We start from the raw sequence: 21,278 nt of genomic DNA, 5'->3' as shown, positions 1-21,278 counted from the left end.
CATGGCCAATGATTGATCCACCTACATAAATGGAACTTCCATAAAAACCTCTAAAGGACAGATTTCAGAGAGTTTCCAGGTTGGTGAACACATCAAGGTGCCAGGAGGGTGACGTATCCAAAGAAAGCATAGCATGGAAGTTCTGCACCCCTGCCCCTGTGCCTTGCCCTACGCATCTCTTCCACTGGGCTCCTCCTGAGTTGAATCCTTTGTGATGAACTGATAATAGTAAATAAAGTGTTTTCCAGGGTCCTGAGTCATTCTAGCAAGTGACCGACCATGAAGGGAGGGGCTTAACCAAGTAGGGCCGAAGCATGGGTGATTGGGGGACCCAAGAGTTGAGACTGCTGTCTGCCCCTGGTGCCTGAGCCCTTTAGCTTTGGGGATCTGCATTAACTCAGATAGTGTCAGAATTGAACGGAATCACTGGACACCCAGTTGGTGTTGGAAAAATGGAGAATTGGTTGATGGGAGAAGAAAACTTAGCAGAAAGAGCTTGTGGGAGCCTTTTCCATATCTGGGCGATAAAAGGATAGCCCTACACAGGTGTCTGGGTGCAGCTGTGGAAGGAGAGATGCTGAGCAGTATCCCTGTCCCTCCTTTTTTGAGTGCCCTCCCTGATGGACTCAGAAGCTGCGCCCCCAGCCTTTCCAGGCACTGTTGTCATCCTTCCTGTCCCACATTTTCACCTGGGCAGCCTGATATCTCTGCGCCCTTCCTCTCTTTAGTCCTACAACCACATTAGCCTTCCGAGGTCTGTTCTAACTTTTCATCCTTTCTTCTAGAAATGTGACCGTCCTCCCTTTCACCCAAAGCCAATAAAAATCCCTCCCTCCCAGGGGTCTGTCTCTTGCTTCTTTCTCTGTTCAAGCCATTTGGAGGCTTTAAATAGGAACTAAAGTCTCATGTCTTCCTGAAGAAGGTTTGTCAGACCCAGAGCTTTTCCATTTGCAAGAAAGAAGAACTCATTCAAACTCACCTAAGCCAAAATTGGAAATTTATTATACGGTATCACGTTGTCCTAGACAATAAAAAGGCAGGAAGGACAGTCAGATGGCAGATGGTCCCTGGAAGGATGGACACCAGAACTGAAAAGCAGCCAGGGGTCAAGACTGCAGCCTGCTCAGGTCATTCCCCCAGCTCTTGGGGACCATATAATTTCTCAGCACCATTTCACTGTGTATGTTCATTCCTCTCTCTACAGGGGCTTTCCCTACTCTGCCCACATAATGGAAGATGGTCCCACATAGATCCCAGAATTTACTGTTCCTCAGATTAGGCAATCATCAGAATTCTAACTCCAAAATCCCCAAAGAAGGGAATGTATTTCATTGCTGCCCACCTGGAATATCAAATAGCTATCCCCAGAGAGGCAGCCATGTAATACCAAGGTGGCTGTGAGATCCACCTGCATCGGAGGTGCAGTTCTTAGAGAAAGGGGGCTGCTGTCCTGGTTGGATGCCCCCCAGACCTTCACCATAGCTGTATTTAGCATTCCAGTCACTTCCTGGAATTATGCGTAGCCAACCTGCAGAAAAGCTGGCAAGACCACTTGAGTGGGGATAGAGGTGTCTGCAGCAGGGACAGTGCACACGTGGCCAGTCCTTTAGTCAACGTTTTTCACGGTTGGAGCCACTTGCAGGAGCAGCTGGAGATGCAGCGTGGGCATCTGCAACCACTTGGGCCGGCACTGGAAGTAGACAAGCAGGAAATAGACCGGGATGCCACTGAGCAGGAACAGGAAGGTGTATAGGAACTCAATCTGGGGGTGGTCGATGATGGGTGCCAGCACCAGGTAGAGAGAAGCAAGGAGCATGATGACAGGGATGATGGTGGGGACCTGCCATGGACACAGAGACCTGGATGATGGAGAGGCACAGGACGTGGTGTATGGCCCCTGGGCGCTGTCCCTCCTGCCTGCCTGCCTGTTGCGTCCACCTGCCACCAGCTCCCCTCTTCCAGTCCCTGCCATCATACCTTGCCCAGCCACAGAAGCCACCTGCCAGGTTACAGGGGGCCATCCAAGGAGCCGGGGCTTTGGGACCCAGCTCGATCTTCTCTATGCTTTGTGAATCCTACTGTGTGTGAGCCTCCTCTCGGCGTGTGTCTCCTGTTGTTCTCCCTCAGAGTCCTCCAGGAGAAATGAGTCCCCAGCAAGCAGAATCAATGCCCTGTGATCCAGCGCTCCCTCCCCACCCCCCCAGGAAATACAGAAATTTTCTACCAAATATGACAGGGGCCACCTCTCACATTCCTTCGCTAGCCCCCAGATGAGTCTGTGGACTGCCTCATGCAAGAGTCTAGGTTTGAAAAAAGCCCAGTGTTTATTCCAAAGTCTACCTTGTAAGGTCGAGGAAGATTCTTCTTCTTTATCCGCAAGTACAGGAGACAGCCAATGGTAGTTCCATAGGTGATCCAGCCAAGAAAGCTGAAAGGCAAACAGAAGCCACTCACTACCAGGCCCTGCCCTGGCTGCGCCTGCAAGAGGGGCTGGCCTAGTAGGTGCAAACCCGGGCAGAAGTGCAAGCTCATCAGGGGCCTTTCAGCCACCCCCAGGCCCCTCGTCTAAGCAGGCTAAGGAAAGAAGGCAAGGCTGGGGCACGAAGGACAAGAATGCACTGGAGGGTATTCCCACCTCTTTCATCTTCAATCACAAAGTGACACATATACAAGCCCAGGCCCCCACTTGGCTTCAGATCGGGCCTTCTTTGACTGCCCCTGGCTGGGCAGAAGAGGACAGTTTGCAAAGGGAGGGAGGAGCATCTGTGTGTCCAAAAAAAAGAGTTTGGTGGAAGCTCAAAGAAGTCTGTGCTCTCCTCAGGGACCAGCACACTCCTAGCAGATCCTCCTACCTTAGAGTCGGTGACTGGGTAGGCTGTTGAGCACCCAGACAAGCCCCTGGCCTCTGCCTTCCCCACTGTGGGTAGTTGAGTGGCTGACGTAGGTCTGATGAAAACCTCATCTGACCTTGGAGACAGGGTCCAGACCAGGCTGTCTCTTGAGGCAGTCAAGATGGGGAGACATCATGTCCGCATTGGGATGGATCATCCTAACACTCTCACTCTGTGCTGGAACATTCTCAGTCATATCCCCCAAATCTCAGTCTAAAGAAAACTTGGGCTCAGCATGGGTTTGATTTTTATTCTCACCATATAAAGATTTTATCTTTTCTCATGGGAAGAAGATAAAAAGAAAAAACCAGGTCTGTTACTTAATGTTCTGAAGAAAGTCACATCAAGCACTCTATATCCTGTTCCAGAAGATTAATTATACTTATGACAACAAGGAAGAGAGCACACGATATGTGAAGAATTACTCTGAGAAATCCCTGTTACACCCAGACCCTGCGCTCACTCGCCTGTGTGAGGACACACCCACTGACCCTGCTTCAGATGAGGTCATAAAATTATGGCTGGATATGGGGCGCCTGGGTGGCTCAGTCGTTAAGCGTCTGCCTTCGGCTCAGGTCATGATCCCAGGGTCCTGGGATCGAGCCCCACATCAGGCTCCCTGCTCAGCAGGAAGCCTGCTTCTCCCTCTCCCTCTACCCCTGCTTGTGTTCCCTCTCTCACTGTGTCTGTCTGTCAAATAAATAAATAAAATCTTTAAAAAAAAAAATTATGGGGCGCCTGGGTGGCTCAGTTGGTTAAGTGACTGCCTTCGGCTCAGGTCATGATCCTGGAGTCCCGGGATCGAGTCCCGCATCGGGCTACCTGCTCAGCAGGGAGTCTGCTTCTCCCTCTGACCCTCCCCCGTCTTGTGCTCTTTCTCTCTCTCACTCTCTCTTTCAAATAAATAAATAAAATCTTTAAAAAAATAAAAATAAAAAATAAAAAATAAATTATGGCTGGATAGCACAACAGCCCATCATTTCTGCCCCAGGGAAGTTAATAAAGGGGGTCAGAACATCTCCCCACTTTGATCCAATCACTGATTATACCTACCCAGCTTGGTTGTGGGTCTGCCTTGAGTTCACTAGAGATATGCTAGGTCAGAGTCCTGAGCACAGATCAGACGACAAAAGGAAAATCACACCACAGCCAAGAACTACAAGCAGTGGGGAGTAAAGCCTGAAGATAGCCTTAACATGATCTCTGTGACAGAAAAAAGGAACAAGGAAGAATAAAAAATGACAAAGACAATACAAGCCTTTTGCTTGTCTGCCTCTTGATGAAATATTTCCCTCACTGAATTTTGGGAAACAGGGCAAGAGAGGAGGGAGCCACATTTAATTTTGGAAGTATAATTGGGAGGGAATGGCTGAAATGTGTGTGCACGTGCGGGAGCCCTGAGCTCAGGCTTCCAGAAGCATGCATGCACATATGTATATATACACATGCATGTGCGCGAATGTGCACACATAGGGGACTTCTATACACATGTATGAGTGCATGTGAGTGTGCACACAAAGGGGCCATGAGATACCCAACATGGGAAGACAGTCTCACTTGCCTCAAGAAGTTCACGATGGTGCTGAAGTTTCCTGGGAGGACCAGGATCAGAGCCACTGCGGTGGTAAATATCAGGGCCGGAGTTGGTGTGAGGTGATGCACATGAACCATGGACAGAAGTTGGGGCTGAGAGCAAAGTCAGGTGTCAGGCCGCCCCCCAAGGGGGCCACAGCAGGTATCTGCCCTGGGAAGCTCCCAGGCCTCTTCCCCTGCCAAACTCACTCTGGACTCCAGTGGGCCCAACCTAACAGTCCCCAGTTTCCACCACTTCCAGATGTAGGTCTCTGTGGCTCACATGGGGTGAAACCAGGCCCAAGGTGCAGCGTGGGGAGCCTATCCCTCCAGGCCAGCCAAGACCCAAATAGCTTAGGATGTGGGCTAGAGTGTAAAGAGCTGAAGCAGGTGCCTGGCCAGGTGGTTCCACTTTCTATTGCTCATCCCCAACACAGGAAGAGGGACCAAGGGTAGGAAGACGGAGGAGGGGGGAGGAGAGGGTAGGACAGTTATGGACAGAGCATGGAGTGGGATTGTGGGTTATTGTGGTAGACTGTATTATTACTCAGCAAATAATCAGTCTCCCTCTCCCACCTCTATGGGAGAAATACTGTCTAGTTCCCCATCCACTGATGCTGGGCTCGGCCAACGAAATGTGAACACGAGTAATACAGCAGAAGCTCAAAATACGCTTGTGTGGTTTGGCTTGCTCTCTTGAAACCCTGCCACCTGCTCTAGGCAAAAATATGCTTGGGCCTGGGTCCCTGAGACAAGAACAGACTCACAATCCCGAAAGAGGAAATCTGAACCCAAACCCCAGCCTGAAGCAGAGCCACGGTAGACCCAGGGACTGATGAACGACATGAAATGTTTGCTGTTGTAAGCCCCTACGATCTGGGAGCTGTCTGCTATTCAGCATCATTGCTGCAAAAGCTGCCAGAGGGACAGAGTCCCTGGGGGGAGGGCCCTGAGCGTATACATTGGCTCTGCTCCTCTGGCTTCACCCGCTGCCCCCACACCCCTGGACTGCACAAACATCCCCATCCCCTACAAGCTCCACAGTGTGACCCAATATGGTGATCTCCCAAAACCTGGAAGTCAAAGGACTGGAGTTTAAATGGAGAGGTGTGGGACGCTTTAATCCCATTCTTAGAAAGAACAGGGCTCTGCCTTGTAGGGGGCAGGCCTGGCTTGGGCTCAGAGCTAAGCTCAAGCAGGAGAAAGCTTAGCCTCTGCAGTCCTTCCAATGCCCTCCTGCAGGCCCCCCGACCTTGCCCAGCCCGGACCCCATCTCTCACCAGGTGGCCCTCTCTTGCAGCCACATAGCACACACGGCTTCCGCCGAAGAACGTCCCATTGACGGAGCCAAATGTCGAGAGTGTGACAGCCAAGGGTACCAGCCAGGCCCAGGCTCCTAGCACCTGGTTCCTAGGACGACAGAGGAATCAAGGGAAGGAACTCCAGCAGCAAACTGGAGGCCAACCACCAGGAAACAGAGCAAGCAAAACATCTAGAGGCAAGTTGAAATACACATGGGGCACTATCCTTCCCCAACCTGGATTGTCTGCCCGGCGGCCAAGGAACACGTCACTCGACGCACTCACCCCCAGCTCACAGCCATAGCATCAGAGGACAGGATCTCACTGGGTGACAACACTAGCAGGTAACTGATGTTGACCAGGAGGTAGAGGCTGGTGACCAGAGGGATGGCGATCATCAGCGCCCACACCAGGTTTTGCTGCAGAGATCGGGAAGAAGAGGCCACGTGTTAGCAGGCGAGGTCCTTCTCAAGCCCCCAGAACAAGCTCGTCCGTGCCTATCCTGGCCACGGGAACATGCCAGGGGACCACTCAGGTGGTGTGCCCCTCCTCCATGTGCTCACAGCCCCACGGCGTGGACACACAAAGAGCAGGTGTGCTGGGAGGCCCTGAGGGGCACTAACCAGTCAGAGCAGGGGAGGTACAGAGGGGGGGACAAGAGGGGGAAGGGGAGAGGAGCTATCACCAAAACTTCCAGAATGAGCAGGGCCTTATGCTGGGCTCTCCTTGAAGAATGGGAGAGATTCAGGCAGGTGGGGATGGGAGGCGTTCCCATCAAGGGCAACCGTGAGACCAGAGGTGCAGAGAAGGGACAAGAAAGTTAAAAATCTTCGTTCTTGGCTGTTCATTGATCATTCCAGCTGGAATATTCCAAGACCACCAGGCCAACCCTGCCTAGTTTCTGGGTCTCTAGGACTCAGGCTCAGACTGAGGGCCATTACTCCCAGGGGTTCCACTCTGCCCCTCAGTCTCCTCAACTGGAAATTGGGGGTCTGTAAAGTGGGACTCCCCACTGCGCTGCCTCTCTGCAAGGTGTGAGGGTCAGCAAAGAGGAAGGGAAAGAAGGGCCTGGACAGAGGGGCTGTGGGCACTTGGAGCAGTCTGGACTGTTGGAGCTAAGTGCCAGTCTGACCCACGGTCTCCCAATAAAGGTAATGAGGGGCTGAGTGGCTCAGTTGGTTAAGCGTCCGACTCTTGGTTTCAGCTCAGGTCATGATCTCAGGGTCCTCAGTGCAGAGTCTGCTTGAGATTCTCTCTCCCTCTCCCTCTGCCCCTCTTGCTCGTGCTCACTCTTGCTCTCTCTCTAAAATAAATAAATCTTTAAAAACAATAAAATTAAGGTACTGAGCAGGCATCCAATAAAAATGGAGGAATCCATGAAAACCGGGTAAATCAGAATGTACTCCCTTCCACTTCACACCGCCAGCCCTGGCTGTCATTCTGGAGCCAGGAGCAAATGGAAGGAAGGGGTCTCCCTCAAGACCCACAGAACTCTACTCAACATTCCCCAGGTGTGGGGCACCCTGGATAGACATCTTTAGACTCCAAAGTAGGAGCACACTTCAAAGAAGGAAAAGCATGCTACAACACCCCCAGCCTCATGGAGGGCTTTCTCTAGGTGTCCTTTGGCTTACCTTTTGGGGGGCAGGCAAGCACTGAGGAGCCCAGAGCCTCTCCCCTCGGTACCAAACAGGACACCAGAACCCGGCATTGCTGTTACTGACACACTGTAGCATGAAACAAGAGGTCATGCCGTACCAAGAGGCAGGGAGGTCTCCGCCAGACGTGACACAGGTGCTGTCCCTGGGAGGGCTGTACCACAGGCCCACACAGACCTCCTTGGCCCACCACTAGGGAGGACCCTCCCCCATTTAGGCATCTGCCCCTGGTTAGCGTATCTTCTGTTCTTCAACATTATATAGAAAGCAATTTCCAGAGCTTTCTGCCAGGGCTAAGATCTCCCCACAAAAAACTCTGGAGGGAAGCATGGGAAGAAGGGCATGGGGGCACTGAGGACAGAGTAGTGATCTCTGGGCCTGTCCTCATGCCCCCTTCAAATGTCCTTGAGACACAAACATGCCCCGTTCTTTCGGGTCTCTGGGTTCGTGTTCACACTGCTTCTATGTGGCTGTTTTGCCACAAACCTCATCAGCCCTTCAAGGTTCAGCGCTAGCCCTCTGCTTACGGGAGGCCTGCCTGACTGCTCTCCTGGGGATCTCTTTTTTCTGAGTTGCAGCAGAAAATGGAGGCAAACTTTCTGATATCCAAGCCTCTGTCCCATCCTGTCCTGTCTTCTAAGGGCAGAGGCCAGGTAGGGTGACCAATTCATCAGTTTGCCTGAGACTTTCCTGCTTTTAGCCCCCAAAGTCCAGCATCCCTGGGAACTCTTCAGCCCCGGGCAACCAGGATGGCTGGTCAGCTGACCTAGCAGATCACGTGACAGACATGTGCAAGGGAAGCCAGGAGGACGGCAATGGATTCTCACATAAAATGGGTCCTTCCACGTCCCCTCCAGCTCTCAAATCCGGAAGGGGATCTGGAAGCAAAGGAAGTTGCCCCAACCACCACGTAGGCATGGCACTGAATTCCTCATCTTCCCACTGCTGGAAGTGTGTTCTACCTGGGGCCAGAAGATACCACTTGTAGCAAAAATGGGCCGGTGGAGCAGAGTCCTGGGTTGCCCCCACTGCGGGCCTTGTCATGAGCGGCTCTCAGCAGGCAAGCACTCATCATGCATGACCCAGCCACATGCCAAGTCACAGGGAAGGGGACTTCATATGCTTTTGAACTTGACTCATCTTAGACAGCCCACCTGCCAGCTAATGAGCTATGACAGCAAAGCCCCAAGATGCACCACAAGAACAGGGAGATTTCCTGGTTTCATTCTTGAACCCCTTAACTCTTTGCTTAAATTCCAGGGTTCTGGGCATAAGGCTGGCCCAGGTTTGGCATAGGTTCTGCAGTTTCTTGAAAAAAGTGTGACACGAAGATACACTTAACATGTGCTTCAGAAGGCAGAGTTAGAACCAGCATTTCAAATGCCCAGCATTCAGAGGCATGGTTTTGTTTTTGCTTTGAAACCCACATTTGTCAAAAATGCTCTATTAACAGCAGAGTTCAGCAAGCTACCGCCTATGGACCAAATCCAGCCTGCTGCTTGTTTTTGTAAATAAACTTTTCTGGGAGCCCAGCCACACTCATCTGTTTACCTATGGCTGTTTTCATGCTACAACAGAGTTGAGTAATCTTGACAGAGAGACCTCATGGCCTGCAAAACCTAAAATATTAACTCTCTGATCCTTTACAGAAAAAGCTGGCTAATCCATGCTCTATGGCGTGGGAGCTTGTCTCACTCATCTTTGGGCCCCTTGCTCTTTCCCTGGACCAGCTCTGAGCTCAGGGCCTGGGTTCAGAGAAAGTAGTCTACTCCCCATGAACTCCCGATAGCCCCCATCCCACCCCAGAGCCAACCTGAGCCCACACTAACCATTCACCTGAAATTACAGCTGTTGATTCTCCATCCACAAGTGATTATGCCATTTGATACCTTAAAGCCCCATGAGGTGGATGGGGCAGCTATGATGATCCTGTTTACGGGCCAGGAACTGAAGCACAAGGATTTACATGCAAGAATAAAAGCTAGATCCCAGGACTCCTGGCCCTCACCCCAGTCTCTCTCTGCTCTTGGACTTCAGTCTTCAAGCTCCTCTTCTCCTCCCAAATTCTCCCAAACCCCCCATCCAGGGAGCCTTTACTGAGAGCTGAGACATGTAAAGGCCCTTGAGCCAGCCTCAAGGATGTAGAGGAAAAGACTCAGTTCTCATCCTCTAAGAATTAAAGACTCCTGCAGGAAAAAAAAGAAAGAAAGAAAGAAAGAAAAAGAAAACAAGTAGTAACCTAAGCAAATATATTTACTGCAAAGAGTTAATTTCCAAACTCAAGAGTCCACATGTTCCAGCTATCAAGATAGATAACAAGCTGAGTCATCAAGCATGGCCTCTTGCTAGTCGTATGCCCTCAGAATCACTTCCCCCTTTCTACACCTCAGTTTTCCCCTGTGAAAAATGGAGGCAGAGTACCTACCTCACAGGGCAAATGAGACCTATAAAGTTCCGTGCTCACTTGGGAAGTTATTGTTCATATAATTCCATAAACAAATTAAGGTAGATGGTGGGCTGGCATTCACGACTGCAAGAAGGGAGCCCCCATTTTTAGCCGATGTCTCATGGTCCTAGTCAGCTCAATACTTGAAACTGCTGATTTCTGGAGATTTCACGCCCTGAAGAAGTATCATGGACTCACCTTTGGATTCTTGAGCTCCTCCACCACGTAGTTGACATTATTCCAGCCATCAAAGGACCACAGGCCCTGGTAGAAGGCCATGCTGATGCGCCCGGCCTGCTGCGTGGTATTGTGGAAGGCAAACAGAAAGGCTTCCGTGTAGCCATGGCCCTGGCCCAGCACCACAGCCCCACCCCCCACGATGACCAACAACGAGAACACTTTGGCGACCGTGCATACATTCGTCAGCATGGTGGCCAGCCGCGAGCTCCAGCAGTTGACCAGCATCAGCAACAGGATGCAGGTGGCAGCCACTCCCTTGAGCACAGCCTGGGGCATCGAGGAGCAGCCAGGGTAGAAGGGAGCCACTGCATACTCAGCAAAGCTCAGAGAGACAGCAGCGATGGCGGCTGGTCTGACCAACAGCACAAACGTGTAGATGACCAGGAAGGCTGGCAAGGAGCCAAAGATTTGCAAGATATAGGCATATTCCCCCCCGGATTTGGGAACCAGAGCACCCAGCTCAGCATAGCACAGGGCACCCATCATGGCCAGGAGACCGCAGACTGCCCAGACCACAAGACTGGCCCCAGGGCTGCCTATGTAGACCAAGACCCGCTGTGGTGACATGAAGATGCCAGAGCCGATCATACAGCCAGCAATCAGGGACACAGCACTCCACAGGCCAATCTCCCTCCTCAGCCTTAGCCCCCCACCACCTGGCTCCCGTCCTGCCACCCCCTCACCGCCATCTCTTTCCTGACTCCTCTCCATCTCAGGACTTCAGTAGTCACTGTGTCTAGTTGAGCAGAAGCAGATGCTCTGATAGATAATCCGTCTTGTGAGCTTCCTGCAGGAGTTAATGATTACAGCACTTGAAGAAGTCTGAACCAGAGACCAGGCTACCAGGGCATGGCATTTAGAAGGGACTGAGCCTTCACCGATCTACCAGTCCAGTATCGGCAGTTTGCAGGAGCTGTTTGCCAATGTAACCCAGGAAAGATCAAGGAAAGGAAAGAGGGATTTAGTAGAAATCCCTGCTGCCCAATTCCACAACACTGTGTGTGGAATAACAGTTGGACGAGTGCTCTGTGCCAACAGTAAGAATGCTCAGCACCGGCACATCAGGAACCTAAAAAAAAAAAAAAAAATCTCTGCAGTAGTTTTATCAGCCAAGCAATAAAATCCCTATTTTATCAGGATTCCAATTAAAATTGCATGAGCCCTGGGGCGCCTGGGTGGCTCAGTCATTAGGCATCTGCCTTCGGCTCGGGTCATGATCTCGGGGTCCTGGGATCGAGCCCCGCATCAGGCTCCCCTGCTCCGCGGGAGGCCTGCTTCTCCCTCTCCCACTCCCCCTGCTGGTGTTCCCTCTCTCTGTGTATCTCTCTGTCAAATAAATAAATAAAATCTTTAAAAATGAAATAAAATAAAATAAAATTGCATGAGCCCTGCTTTAAGGAAGAACCAAGATGATCAAAGAAGAGAATTCAAATAGTACAGAAAAGAACTTGTACCCCTAGCAGGAAGGGAGCAGGTGGTTAAAAGTAAGGTACAGGGTCTGGAATGGGATCCTGCATTCAAATCCCGGCTCTAGTCCCTCATAGTTATGTGAACTCAGACAAGGTCTCTGAACCTCACCCTACTCATCTGTCAATTAATTACAGTACCCACCGCATAGGGTTATTCTAAGGATTAAATAGCATAGTCCATTCAAAGCAGCTAGAATGGTAGATGAAATGGAGTAGGCGTTCCTGAAATGTTAGCCCTTACTATGTGCCTAAGAGTCTCATTAGTTCCCTAGTTTCAGATATATATATATATGAATATTATATATGTATATAAATTTAAATATGTATTTCATTGATTTATGAATAATGTTCATTTTAGGATATAGTGTATAACTTCTTTATTAACCCTCCTTTCTATTTTTTAAATCTTGGGTTATAGAACCTTTACCAATGTTGTTATAGAAAGGTCAGTGAAACTCACTAGCATTTGGAGTAAAGATGCTGATACCCAAAGTGAGCAGAAAGGTACTTACAGTCTCCCAAACAGGCAGACCTAGCTCAAGGTAGCCAGCCATATGGGCTACTTGGATCTCATGTACATGTGCAATTAATAAAGGTCTTGACAGATGCAGGAGCTTTGCTGTTAGTGGTTCCTGGGGTGTGCATCCTCCCCTTGCTGCGTGGAAGCCTGCTTGACATAGGTCCTCAGACAATGTAGAGCCATCTTCTTCAGAAAATCCTGAAGAGGGGACCCTCCAACATTCAGAAGGAGGTCCTCCAAGATTCCTATCCAGTAGGAAGAGAGAAAAAGGCAGAGAAGTAATTACGAAGAAAAGGAGCTACAAGAATTGGAGGGAAAGAAGATAAGAAAGTAGAGAGTCCCGGAAGCTCAGGAAAGAAAGTCAGCTTCCTTCCTGCCATAGCAAAGTAGTCAATAAGACACTCTTCTTCTCCAGGGGCTGTTGCTAGTGGGTGCCAACTGCAGAGTCAGAAGACAGTCCACAAGACCACCCTTACCTCTAAAACCGATGGCAAGAGTGGAGGTTCCCAAGACTATCCTTATGTTCAATAACTTGCTAGGAAGCTTCACAGAACTCACAAAAAACTTTTATACTCAAGTAATGTTTTATTATACTTAAAGGATCCAGATTAATGTCAGCCAAGGGAGGAAAGACATAGGGCAGGATCCAAGAGAATTCTAAACATAGAGCTTCCAGTTCTCTTCTCCCTGTGGAGTCAGGACAGCATTATTCTCCAGGCGTTACTGTGTGACAATAAGCCCACCATATTGCCGACCAGGGAATCTCACCCGAGCCTTGGTGTCCACTCTTTATAGGGGTCCTATCGCATAGACATGGTTGACTGCTCATGTGGCTGACTTCAGTTCCCAGCCCCTCAGGAGATCAAGCTGCTATTTCATGACCCAAAGCCCCTATCCAAAAATCACATTGTTACTATCTGGCTGGCCCAAGGCCCCCAGGCAAATAAAGACACTGTAATCAGGCATGACATTCCAAAGGCTTAGAGATTACCTCCCAGAAGCTGAAGGCAAGGGCCAGACCTCTCCTGGGGCAAGGTTAAATTCTTTACTACAAAGATATGGAGGTTCCTGTGACCTGAAGAACATTGGGAGAACATAAAGATTGTTTTGAATGACTCATCTTATCAAGCAGTGTGTCTAAAGAGGAGGACCCTAAATGCCAGGCAAAGGAGCTAGAACCAGCCAGGAATGGAGCGAAGAGGATGATGAGTGGAAGCAAGTAGAGAAGGGCTCTCCTCAGGGCTCTTCCTGAATGGAAAGAACTAGAGACACTGAAGTTCTATGGGCTTCAATGAGCAACTCCCGCTACCCTTCCAGAATCTGACACGTGTGGTCTTCAGCTCCAGGGTCAAGCCTGCCTGTAAGGAAGGGACCTCTGAGGCAGAGCTGAGCCTATGGCGTCCCTCTGCTGCCAGCACAGGTGGTGGGGTAGCTGAGGGACCCAGTCTGCGGCTCAGTAAAATGGATGGCTTAGGAAGAAATTCAGCACCCAAGAGCCAGAGAACTGTGTTTTACATCACTGTGCATTCGATGGGATCTTTATTATCTCCATTTCCAATCAGGAAAATGGGGCTCATGATCCTCCCACAAAAGTGTTCACGAGAATAGACCAAACGCCCTCAGGTCCCATTATCCTATGGAGATGAATGAAGTTATGTTAACTTCTATTCAGAGAAATAATGGTGGAAAACTCTCCAAATTTGATGAGTAAACACTAATTTACATATCCAAGAAGTTCAACTCCAAATAGAATAAACTCAAAGAAATACACAGACACCTCATAATCAAACTATCAAAAGTCAGACCGTGAGGGAATCTTTAAAGCAGCAAGAAAGAAGCAAATCATCTGGTACAAGTGTTCCTGGACAAGATTAACAGCTGATTTCTCATCAGAAACCATGGAGGCCAGAAGGCAGTGAGATGGCATCTTCAAAGTACTGGAGGGAAAGGTCAGCCACGGATTATATTTCCAGTAAAACCCTCCTTCAAGATAAAAAAGAAGAAATTCCCAGATAGCCAAAAGCTGAGAGGGTTCATTTCTAGCGGACCTGCCCTCCAAGAAGGGCCAAAGAGAGTCTTTCTGGCTGAAATGAAAGGACACTACACAGTAACTCAAATCCACACAAAGAAATAAAGAACACGGACAAAAGTATCAACATAGACAAATAGAAAGACAGTATAATTAATTTTTCCTATCTAATTTATTTATTTATTAAAGATTTTATTTATTTATTTATTTATTTATTTGAGAGAGTGCACGCATGCAGGGGGGAGGGGTAGAAGGAGAGGGAAAGAGAGTCTCAAGCAGACTCCACGCTGAGCAGGGAGCCCAACTCGGGGCGCCATCTCATGACACCAAGATCATGACCTGAGCTGAAACCAAAATTTGGACGCTTACCAGACTCTGTTACCCAGGTGCCCCTTTCCTATCTAACTTAAAAGAAAACCACAAATGCTGCTGGGGCACGGGGTATCTACATGAAGAATCTGTCTCACATTATACATAAAAATTAATTCAGAATGGATCAAAGACCTAAATGTAAGCTCTAAAACTATAAAGCTCTTAGCAGGAAACATAGTTGCAAATCACCATGACCTTGGATTGAACAATAGTTTCTTAAATACACCACCAAAAGCATAAGCTACAAAGGAAAAATAAATGGGACTTCATCAAAATTTAAAACTTTTGCTCATCAGATGGTGTCAAAAAAGTGAAAAGAATAGGGCACCTGGGTGGCTCAGTAGGTTGGGTGTCTGCCTTTGGCTCAGGTCATGGTCTGTCTCAGGGTTCTGGGATCGAGCCCCACATTGGGCTCCCTGCTCAGTGGGGAGTCTGCTTCTCCCTCTCCCATTCCTCCTGCTTGTGTTCCCTCTCTCACTGTCTCTCCTAGATAAATAAACAAAATCTTAAAAAAAAAAAAAAAGTGAAAAGAAAACCCACAGAAAGGGAAAAAAAACCTTTGCAAAACTTAGACCAGACAAGAGTCTAGTATTCAGAAGATATAAAGAACTCTTACAACTCAACAATAACAACAACAACAACAAAACATGAAACAAGCCCATTTAAAAATGGGCAAATGATTTAAAAGACATTTCTCCAAAGACAGTCAAATGGCCACCAAGCACATGAAAAGATGTTCAATATCATTAGTCATTAGGGAAATGCAAATCAAAACCACAATGGGATACATCTTCATACCCCTAGGATGGCTATAATTGAAAAACAAAAAATGTGAAATTTTAATGAGGATGTGGAGAAATGCGAACCCTCATACATTTGCTATTAGAAATATAAAGCAGTGTTACCACTGTGGAAACAATTTGCAGTTCCTCAAAAATTTAAAAATAAACTTACCATATGACCCAGCAATTCCATTTCCAGATATATACCCATAAGAACTAAAGACATATTCACACAAAAACCTGTACACAGATGTTTATAGCAGCATTATTCTTAATAGCCAAAAGGTGGAAGCAACCCAAATGTCCATCAATTGATGAATGGATAAATAAAATGTGGCATATCCATACAATGGAATATTATTCGACCATAAAAAGAATGCAGTACTGAAATATGCTACTCCATGGATGAACCTTGAAAGCATGATGCTAAGTGAAAGAAGCCAGACACAGAAGGCCACGTATTATTATGTGACTGCATTTCCCTAAAATGTCTGGAATAGGTCAATCCGAGGGACAGAAAGTGGATTAGTGGTTGCCAGGGGCTGAGGGGATTGCTAGGGACTGCTTCAGAATGGGAATGGAGTTTCTTTCTGGGGCAATGAAAATATTCTAGAATTATATAGTACTGATGATCCAATATTATGTATAGTCCAATATTATGGATATACTAAAAACCACTGAACTGTACCTTTAAATGGTTAAAATGGCAAATTTTATGTTATGTTAATTTCATCTCGATTTTTTATGTAAAAAAAAAAAAAACAATTAGCTGCAGGGCTTTGGAAGAAGCAAGTCCAAGTGAGGGGTCAGTCTCAAATCCTGCGTTCTGTTGCCTGTAAGGGGAATCTGCCTCTGTACCCGCCACCCCCCACACCAAGGGAGCAAGAAGGCCAGTCCTTCCCAGTGGTTCTCCTTCCCCAATATCCCCAAGGCCCCCGGGGATGCTTACACTGCTCTGTGAGCCAGTCTTCCTGTTAATCAGCTGCTCTGCGGGCGTGCCCCTGGAGGCCAGACCCGATGATTCCTAGCTTCTGGAGAGCCCCATCTGCTGGCCTTGGCTTCCTTCACTACAGAAGGTACACGGAGTGCCCAGAAAATCGCATGCTGTGGAGACATAAGAGGCTGTTTATAAATGCACACTTTTTTTATCTAAAACAAGCTAAATATTAACCTATCCCCCATGAGGCACAGATGTACCCCCCACTGAGCCACTAAAGGCAGAGGCCCTAGAGATGAACTGGTCCAATTCCATCCTGCTTACTGGGGAGGACGCGGAAGGGCCAAGTAGGGCACTACAGGGCCCAGGCCACAGGGTCAGCTAGCGATTCCAGCCACGCTGAGTGATGACCACAGCCTCCGCGCATTTAGGGAACCTCACTGCCAGGAGCGCAGGTCAAGACCAGAGCCATGTCAGTGGCCCTTCCTGAGATTCCTCTCTCTTCTGAGCTTCAGTTGCCTCTGTATCCTCTATGGTATTTGTCACCTGCTCTTTCGTTTTCCGATTATTTACTTGCTTTTTTAGCTTCCCCCTCACCAGCTGAGCTCCTGGAAGTTAGAAACAGGTCTCCTTTGCTTCTATACATTTTACAGTTGAGCCCAGCAGGAGTGATGAGGAAATGTTTTCTGGAGGGATGACAGAGTGAGTAAATAAATGAGTGAGCGAGCAAATAAATAGATTAGGTCTAAGCCAATAAATGAGTGAAAGTATGAATAAGAGAAGGTGTGAATGAACAAACTCCCACTAAGCTCTGAACCCAGAGATCTCAGTCTGAGGAGCAAGTGATTGGTGCCCACGGTCTGGCTGGGATTTCACAACGAGGGTCCCCCGGGCATGATGGGATGTGGCTCAGAAAATGCTTTTAGCATTATGCAGGCCTGGAGAACCGTCCATGAGAAGTTCAGAGCAAGGAGACGGGAGAATGAGCCCCTGGGCAGAACCCCCGAGGATGCTGCCTGGAACAGCCTAGAAGAGGCTCAGCTGGTCATTCTGATCACTGATTAAACACTGGGATCTCATCAGAGGCTCACCTGTGCTGTCCCTGGTCTATGCAGCATGGTTGACCTACTCTGCCCATCCATGAACTCCAGAAGTGTCCATACCCAATGGAAGCTTGAACAAGGATCTTGCTAGGTCCTTGCACACAAGCACAGACCTCTCTTCCTCCCTGACTCTCAGGGGTCCTGATCCCTGCTCCTCTCAGCCTCCAGGTGCTTCATCCCCTCTTCTCTTTCATACCTGACCCCAACTACACAAGAACCCCTAGGTTGACCTGGTTGAGGGAACCTGTCAGTCCTCACCCCTTTGCCTGCCCAGGCCCCTGTTCATCCATTCCGGCCCCAACCTAACACTTCGGCCTGGCTCTGGCTCGTGCTCAGGACCTTCCCAGAAGGAGCATAAGAAAGAACAGGTAAGAAAGATGCTAAAGACATCCCACTTTTTCCACTTGATTAGAGCATGGTCGTGGCTACGCAGCCGGCCTATGTACTCTCTATAAGAGGAAATGGGAGGAGGCAGGGGTTGTAGCTGGGGCCTGACTCTGGGCAAGCACTCTGGCCCCAACCTGCTGTTATAGGGGTTCCCTCCAACGTCATTCCACTTTTCTTCTCCTCACTCGGAAAAACAGTTTTTCTTGGCCTAACCATGCCTTCAGAAATGCAAGCCCAGGCACAGTGCTCAGATACAGTCTCTCTGAGCTGTGCTCACAAGGAGCCTTGCAGGAATCCATGGGACTCAGAGACCCAGGTAATGAGACCCCATGCCGTGGGGAATGCAGTGGCCCAGGGACCAGCACTGGCCTCTGGACACCCTGGATAGTATCAGAGCCCGTTATTTCCAGGAAAAATCCTTTCAAGAACACCCTGGGACACAAACAGTAGGAATAAGGTCTAGCCACAATTTCTGAAGGCTCTGTGGACCCACAGCCCCATGACAGAGTAGGGGGACGTGATCATCAATTCAGAGATCTCAAGTAGGTCCTGGCCTTTCTCTGGGCCTGGAGGTCCCCATCTGTCCCAAGCAGGTGCAGTGGGCACCGTGCCTCTATACTTCAGGAAAGCAGGGCAAGGAAGAAGCAATTCCTGCCCTCCCTGCTGAACGTGGCATTTCCCCGCATGACAGCCCTGTGAGTACGAGCCTGACCCAGGACAGGAGCCCCTGGGGCCCGGAGTGTGATCTTGGTGCTTGCTCTGCCCACCATCAGCAGAATGCAGAGCACAGGCAAAGGCTCAGACGGCGGACTCCGGGGCCAGGACTGTGAGCTGCCGCCCTCTAGTGGTCCCAGGGGAGGGAAGGAGAGAACCGGACAGAGGAGAAAGAGACGGAGAGAGAAAAGCCTCAAAGCAGAGGACAGGTTGAGGGAGATGGAGGAGGGAGGGCATGGGAGAGGGGGTGAGCTGAAGGGGAGAGTGACCCCGGGTGAGCATCCTGTCCCCGGGGCGGTTCCCCACACAGTCACTATTCCCACCTCATTTGTACATTAGCTCAGGGAGCTCTATCCGGGTGAGTGTGACCGGGACTCTCAACTCCAAGAACTCTCACCGAGCTGGGAATTCCTAAACTCTCTGTTTTTTGCTGATCTTATCCAGATGTCTCCTCTTGTGAGGCCCCTGTGAGGACCGGCTGCCAGATGGTGAGCTCAGGTTTCATCTCTCCCTGACTCCAACTGCCCCAAAGATTCTTCTGATTTCCACTCCATTTTTATGGCTTCACTGAATCTGTATCTCTGCCCTTGACCTTTCTCCAGAGCTTCAGACCCTATACACCCAGCTCTCCACTGGACAGCCCACCTCCTATCCCTTGAACCCTGAAAACATATGTCCAAAATGGAACTCATCACCTTCCCCAGACCTGCTCCTCCTAGGAACCCTACCACATTTCCTAACTGTGGTAGACCCGGCGACGGCCGTCCAAATCCTCCTCGGGAGTGAGAGGGTTATTTCCCGAACTGCCAGGAGTGCGGGTGCTGGAAAGCCCTCAGCTGTCAGTCTCCAGCTGCAGGGAGCCCCCCCACATAAGGCCACTCCTTTCCCAGGGAGATCCTCATCCAAAGATCCATCAGTGTGGGGACATAAAGCCCAGCCCCGTTGTCTAAATTGGCACAACTCTGCAGGGTCGTCCACGCGGGGGTCAGGTGAGCTCTCCACTGAGGCTGCATTGCGTGCGGCTCAGCGTTCCCATCTTCCTGATTCTTCGATCTTCCCTGCCTCCGGTGTTGATCCCATGAGAACCGCCTAGTCAGTCTCTGGAATGAACCTCTGCCTCAGAGACTTCTGGCTAGGGAATGCAGGCTGTACACCTGGTCACCAGGACCCTAACCCTGAGGGCCATGGCTGACATCCCCTTCGCCTGACCCACAACCCAGATGACCAGGCCCTTCTTGCCCTGCTGTGCGTCTCAGACCCCTCCGCCCCCCTCACACCTACGGCTACCACCCCAGGCCCCCTGCAAAGCCATTCTCATCCTCAAACCCTTTCAGCACCAAGAGCCAGGGGCATCGCCTGAGCACCACTCTCCTCTCCAAAGCTGCAGTTGAACTCAAGCCCGAATGCCTCACTGGGGCCCCCTTCCCTGAGCCAGAGGCCCTGCCACCTTTCCTTCCCTGGGCCACCTGTCAGGCCCCGTCATACTCCCTGAGCAGGCCGGCCTGAAGGCCTTTCATTGTTGGAGCTTGAGGCGGGGGACCCAGACTTCCACACTGACCAGTGGCCCCAAGAGACGGGGTGGAATCTCTCCCCTCTGAGGCTGCACTCACGGGGCCACTCCCCGGGCTGTGACAATTAACAGTCATGAGCAGCACCAGGATCAATGAATCCCAGGCAGAGATGGGGCCCCTGGAGCAGGGTCTCAGGGTCACCCAGGCTCGTTTGTCCCTCTCACAGCCCCCAGGACCCAAGGGAGGGCCCAGGACAAGTGAGGATGAGGCTGCTCTTCTCTGCCAAGTGGCTACCTTCCTACTCAGTTCCCATCTCACCATCTAGACTTCTGTCTTTTTTTTCTTAAGACTTTTCTTTGTCTTATATCACTGAATGACAGACAGTCTGATTCAGTGACATGGACTAGGTGATATAGTAATCTGATTAGCCCCTATGTGAAAGCAGGCCCATGAGTGCTATTTACTCTCGGATTCAGAGGTTTGTCTTTCTTTTCATATTTTTTAGATTTTCTAAGTTTTTCTAGCTTTTGAAAGTTTGTTTTTAAAAATTTGTTTTTAGTTTTGCTTTTTACACTGAGTTTTTATTTTATTTTATTTTTTAAGATTTTATTTATCTATTAACAGAGAGAGACACAGCGAGAGAGGGAACACAAGCAGGGAGAGTGGGAGAGGGAGAAGCAGGCTTCCCGCCGAGCAGGGAGCCCAACGCGGGGCTCGATCCCAGGACCCTGGGATCATGACCTGAGCTGAAGGCAGATGCTTAACGACTGAGCCACCCAGGTGCCCCTATACTGCGTTTTTAAACAACATGTATTTGCTCTTTGCTCTGTAAGTTTTAAAATAGCATTTAGATGGGGTGCCTGGGTGGCTCAGTCGTTAAGTGTCTGCCTTCGGCTCAGGTCATGATCCCAGGGTCCTGGGATCGAGTCCCACATCGGGCTCCCTGCTCAGCGGGAAGCCTGCTTCTCCCTCTCCCACTCCCCCTGCTTGTGTTCCCTCTCTCGCTGTCTCTCTCTCTCTGTTGAAAAATAAAATCTTTTAAAAAATAAATTAATTAATTAAATAAAATAGCATTTAGACAAAATTCTAAAATTCTGCCCCCTAAAAAATTAATGAATATGTTTTCACCTTCATAAATTATAGATTGTTTTTAAATTAAAAAGATGTGTATATACAAATCCAAACTTTACTTTCAAAAAAAATACTTCATTTTCGGGGCACCTGGGTGGCTCAGTCGTTAAGCGTCTGCCTTCGGCTCAGGTCATGATCCCGCGGTCCTGGGATCGAGCCCCGCATCGCGCTCCCTGCTCCGCGGGAAGCCTGCTTCTCCCTCTCCCACTCCCCCT

The 21,278-nt window shown here is 49.5% G+C and overlaps 1 protein-coding gene across 1 annotated transcript; it reads right to left on the bottom strand.

The window, feature by feature from the left end:
- Window positions 1–1,077: 1,077 nt before the first annotated feature.
- Window positions 1,078–10,819, bottom strand: LOC118548700 (b(0,+)-type amino acid transporter 1-like). The gene is made up of 6 exons (XM_036112716.2): window positions 10,067–10,819; window positions 6,050–6,183; window positions 5,744–5,873; window positions 4,453–4,577; window positions 2,341–2,428; window positions 1,078–1,840 (listed from the first exon to the last, which is right to left on the bottom strand). The coding sequence occupies exons 1-6, from the start codon at window positions 10,817–10,819 to the stop codon at window positions 1,607–1,609; spliced, it is 1,464 nt and encodes a 487-aa protein (XP_035968609.1). The 3' UTR covers window positions 1,078–1,606.
- Window positions 10,820–21,278: the final 10,459 nt, after the last annotated feature.

The sequence above is a fragment of the Halichoerus grypus genome, chromosome 10, assembly GCF_964656455.1.
Source record: "Halichoerus grypus chromosome 10, mHalGry1.hap1.1, whole genome shotgun sequence".
Taxonomy (NCBI): Eukaryota; Metazoa; Chordata; class Mammalia; order Carnivora; family Phocidae; genus Halichoerus; species Halichoerus grypus.
Note: the sequence above shows the minus strand (reverse complement) of the source record. Positions and strands in the feature narration are given on the sequence as shown.

What these genes read in the sequence shown, in the direction of transcription:
- LOC118548700 (XM_036112716.2), bottom strand. Translation starts at nt 10,819, where the DNA reads ATGGAGAGGAGTCAGGAAAGAGATGGCGGTGAGGGGGTGGCAGGACGG. An exon ending in AGGAGCTCAAGAATCCAAAG is followed by an intron (nt 6,184 to 10,066) that starts GTGAGTCCATGA and finishes CGATCTCTGCAG; the next exon opens with CAAAACCTGGTGTGGGCGCT. An exon ending in GCTATGGCTGTGAGCTGGGG is followed by an intron (nt 5,874 to 6,049) that starts GTGAGTGCGTCG and finishes CTGTCGTCCTAG; the next exon opens with GAACCAGGTGCTAGGAGCCT.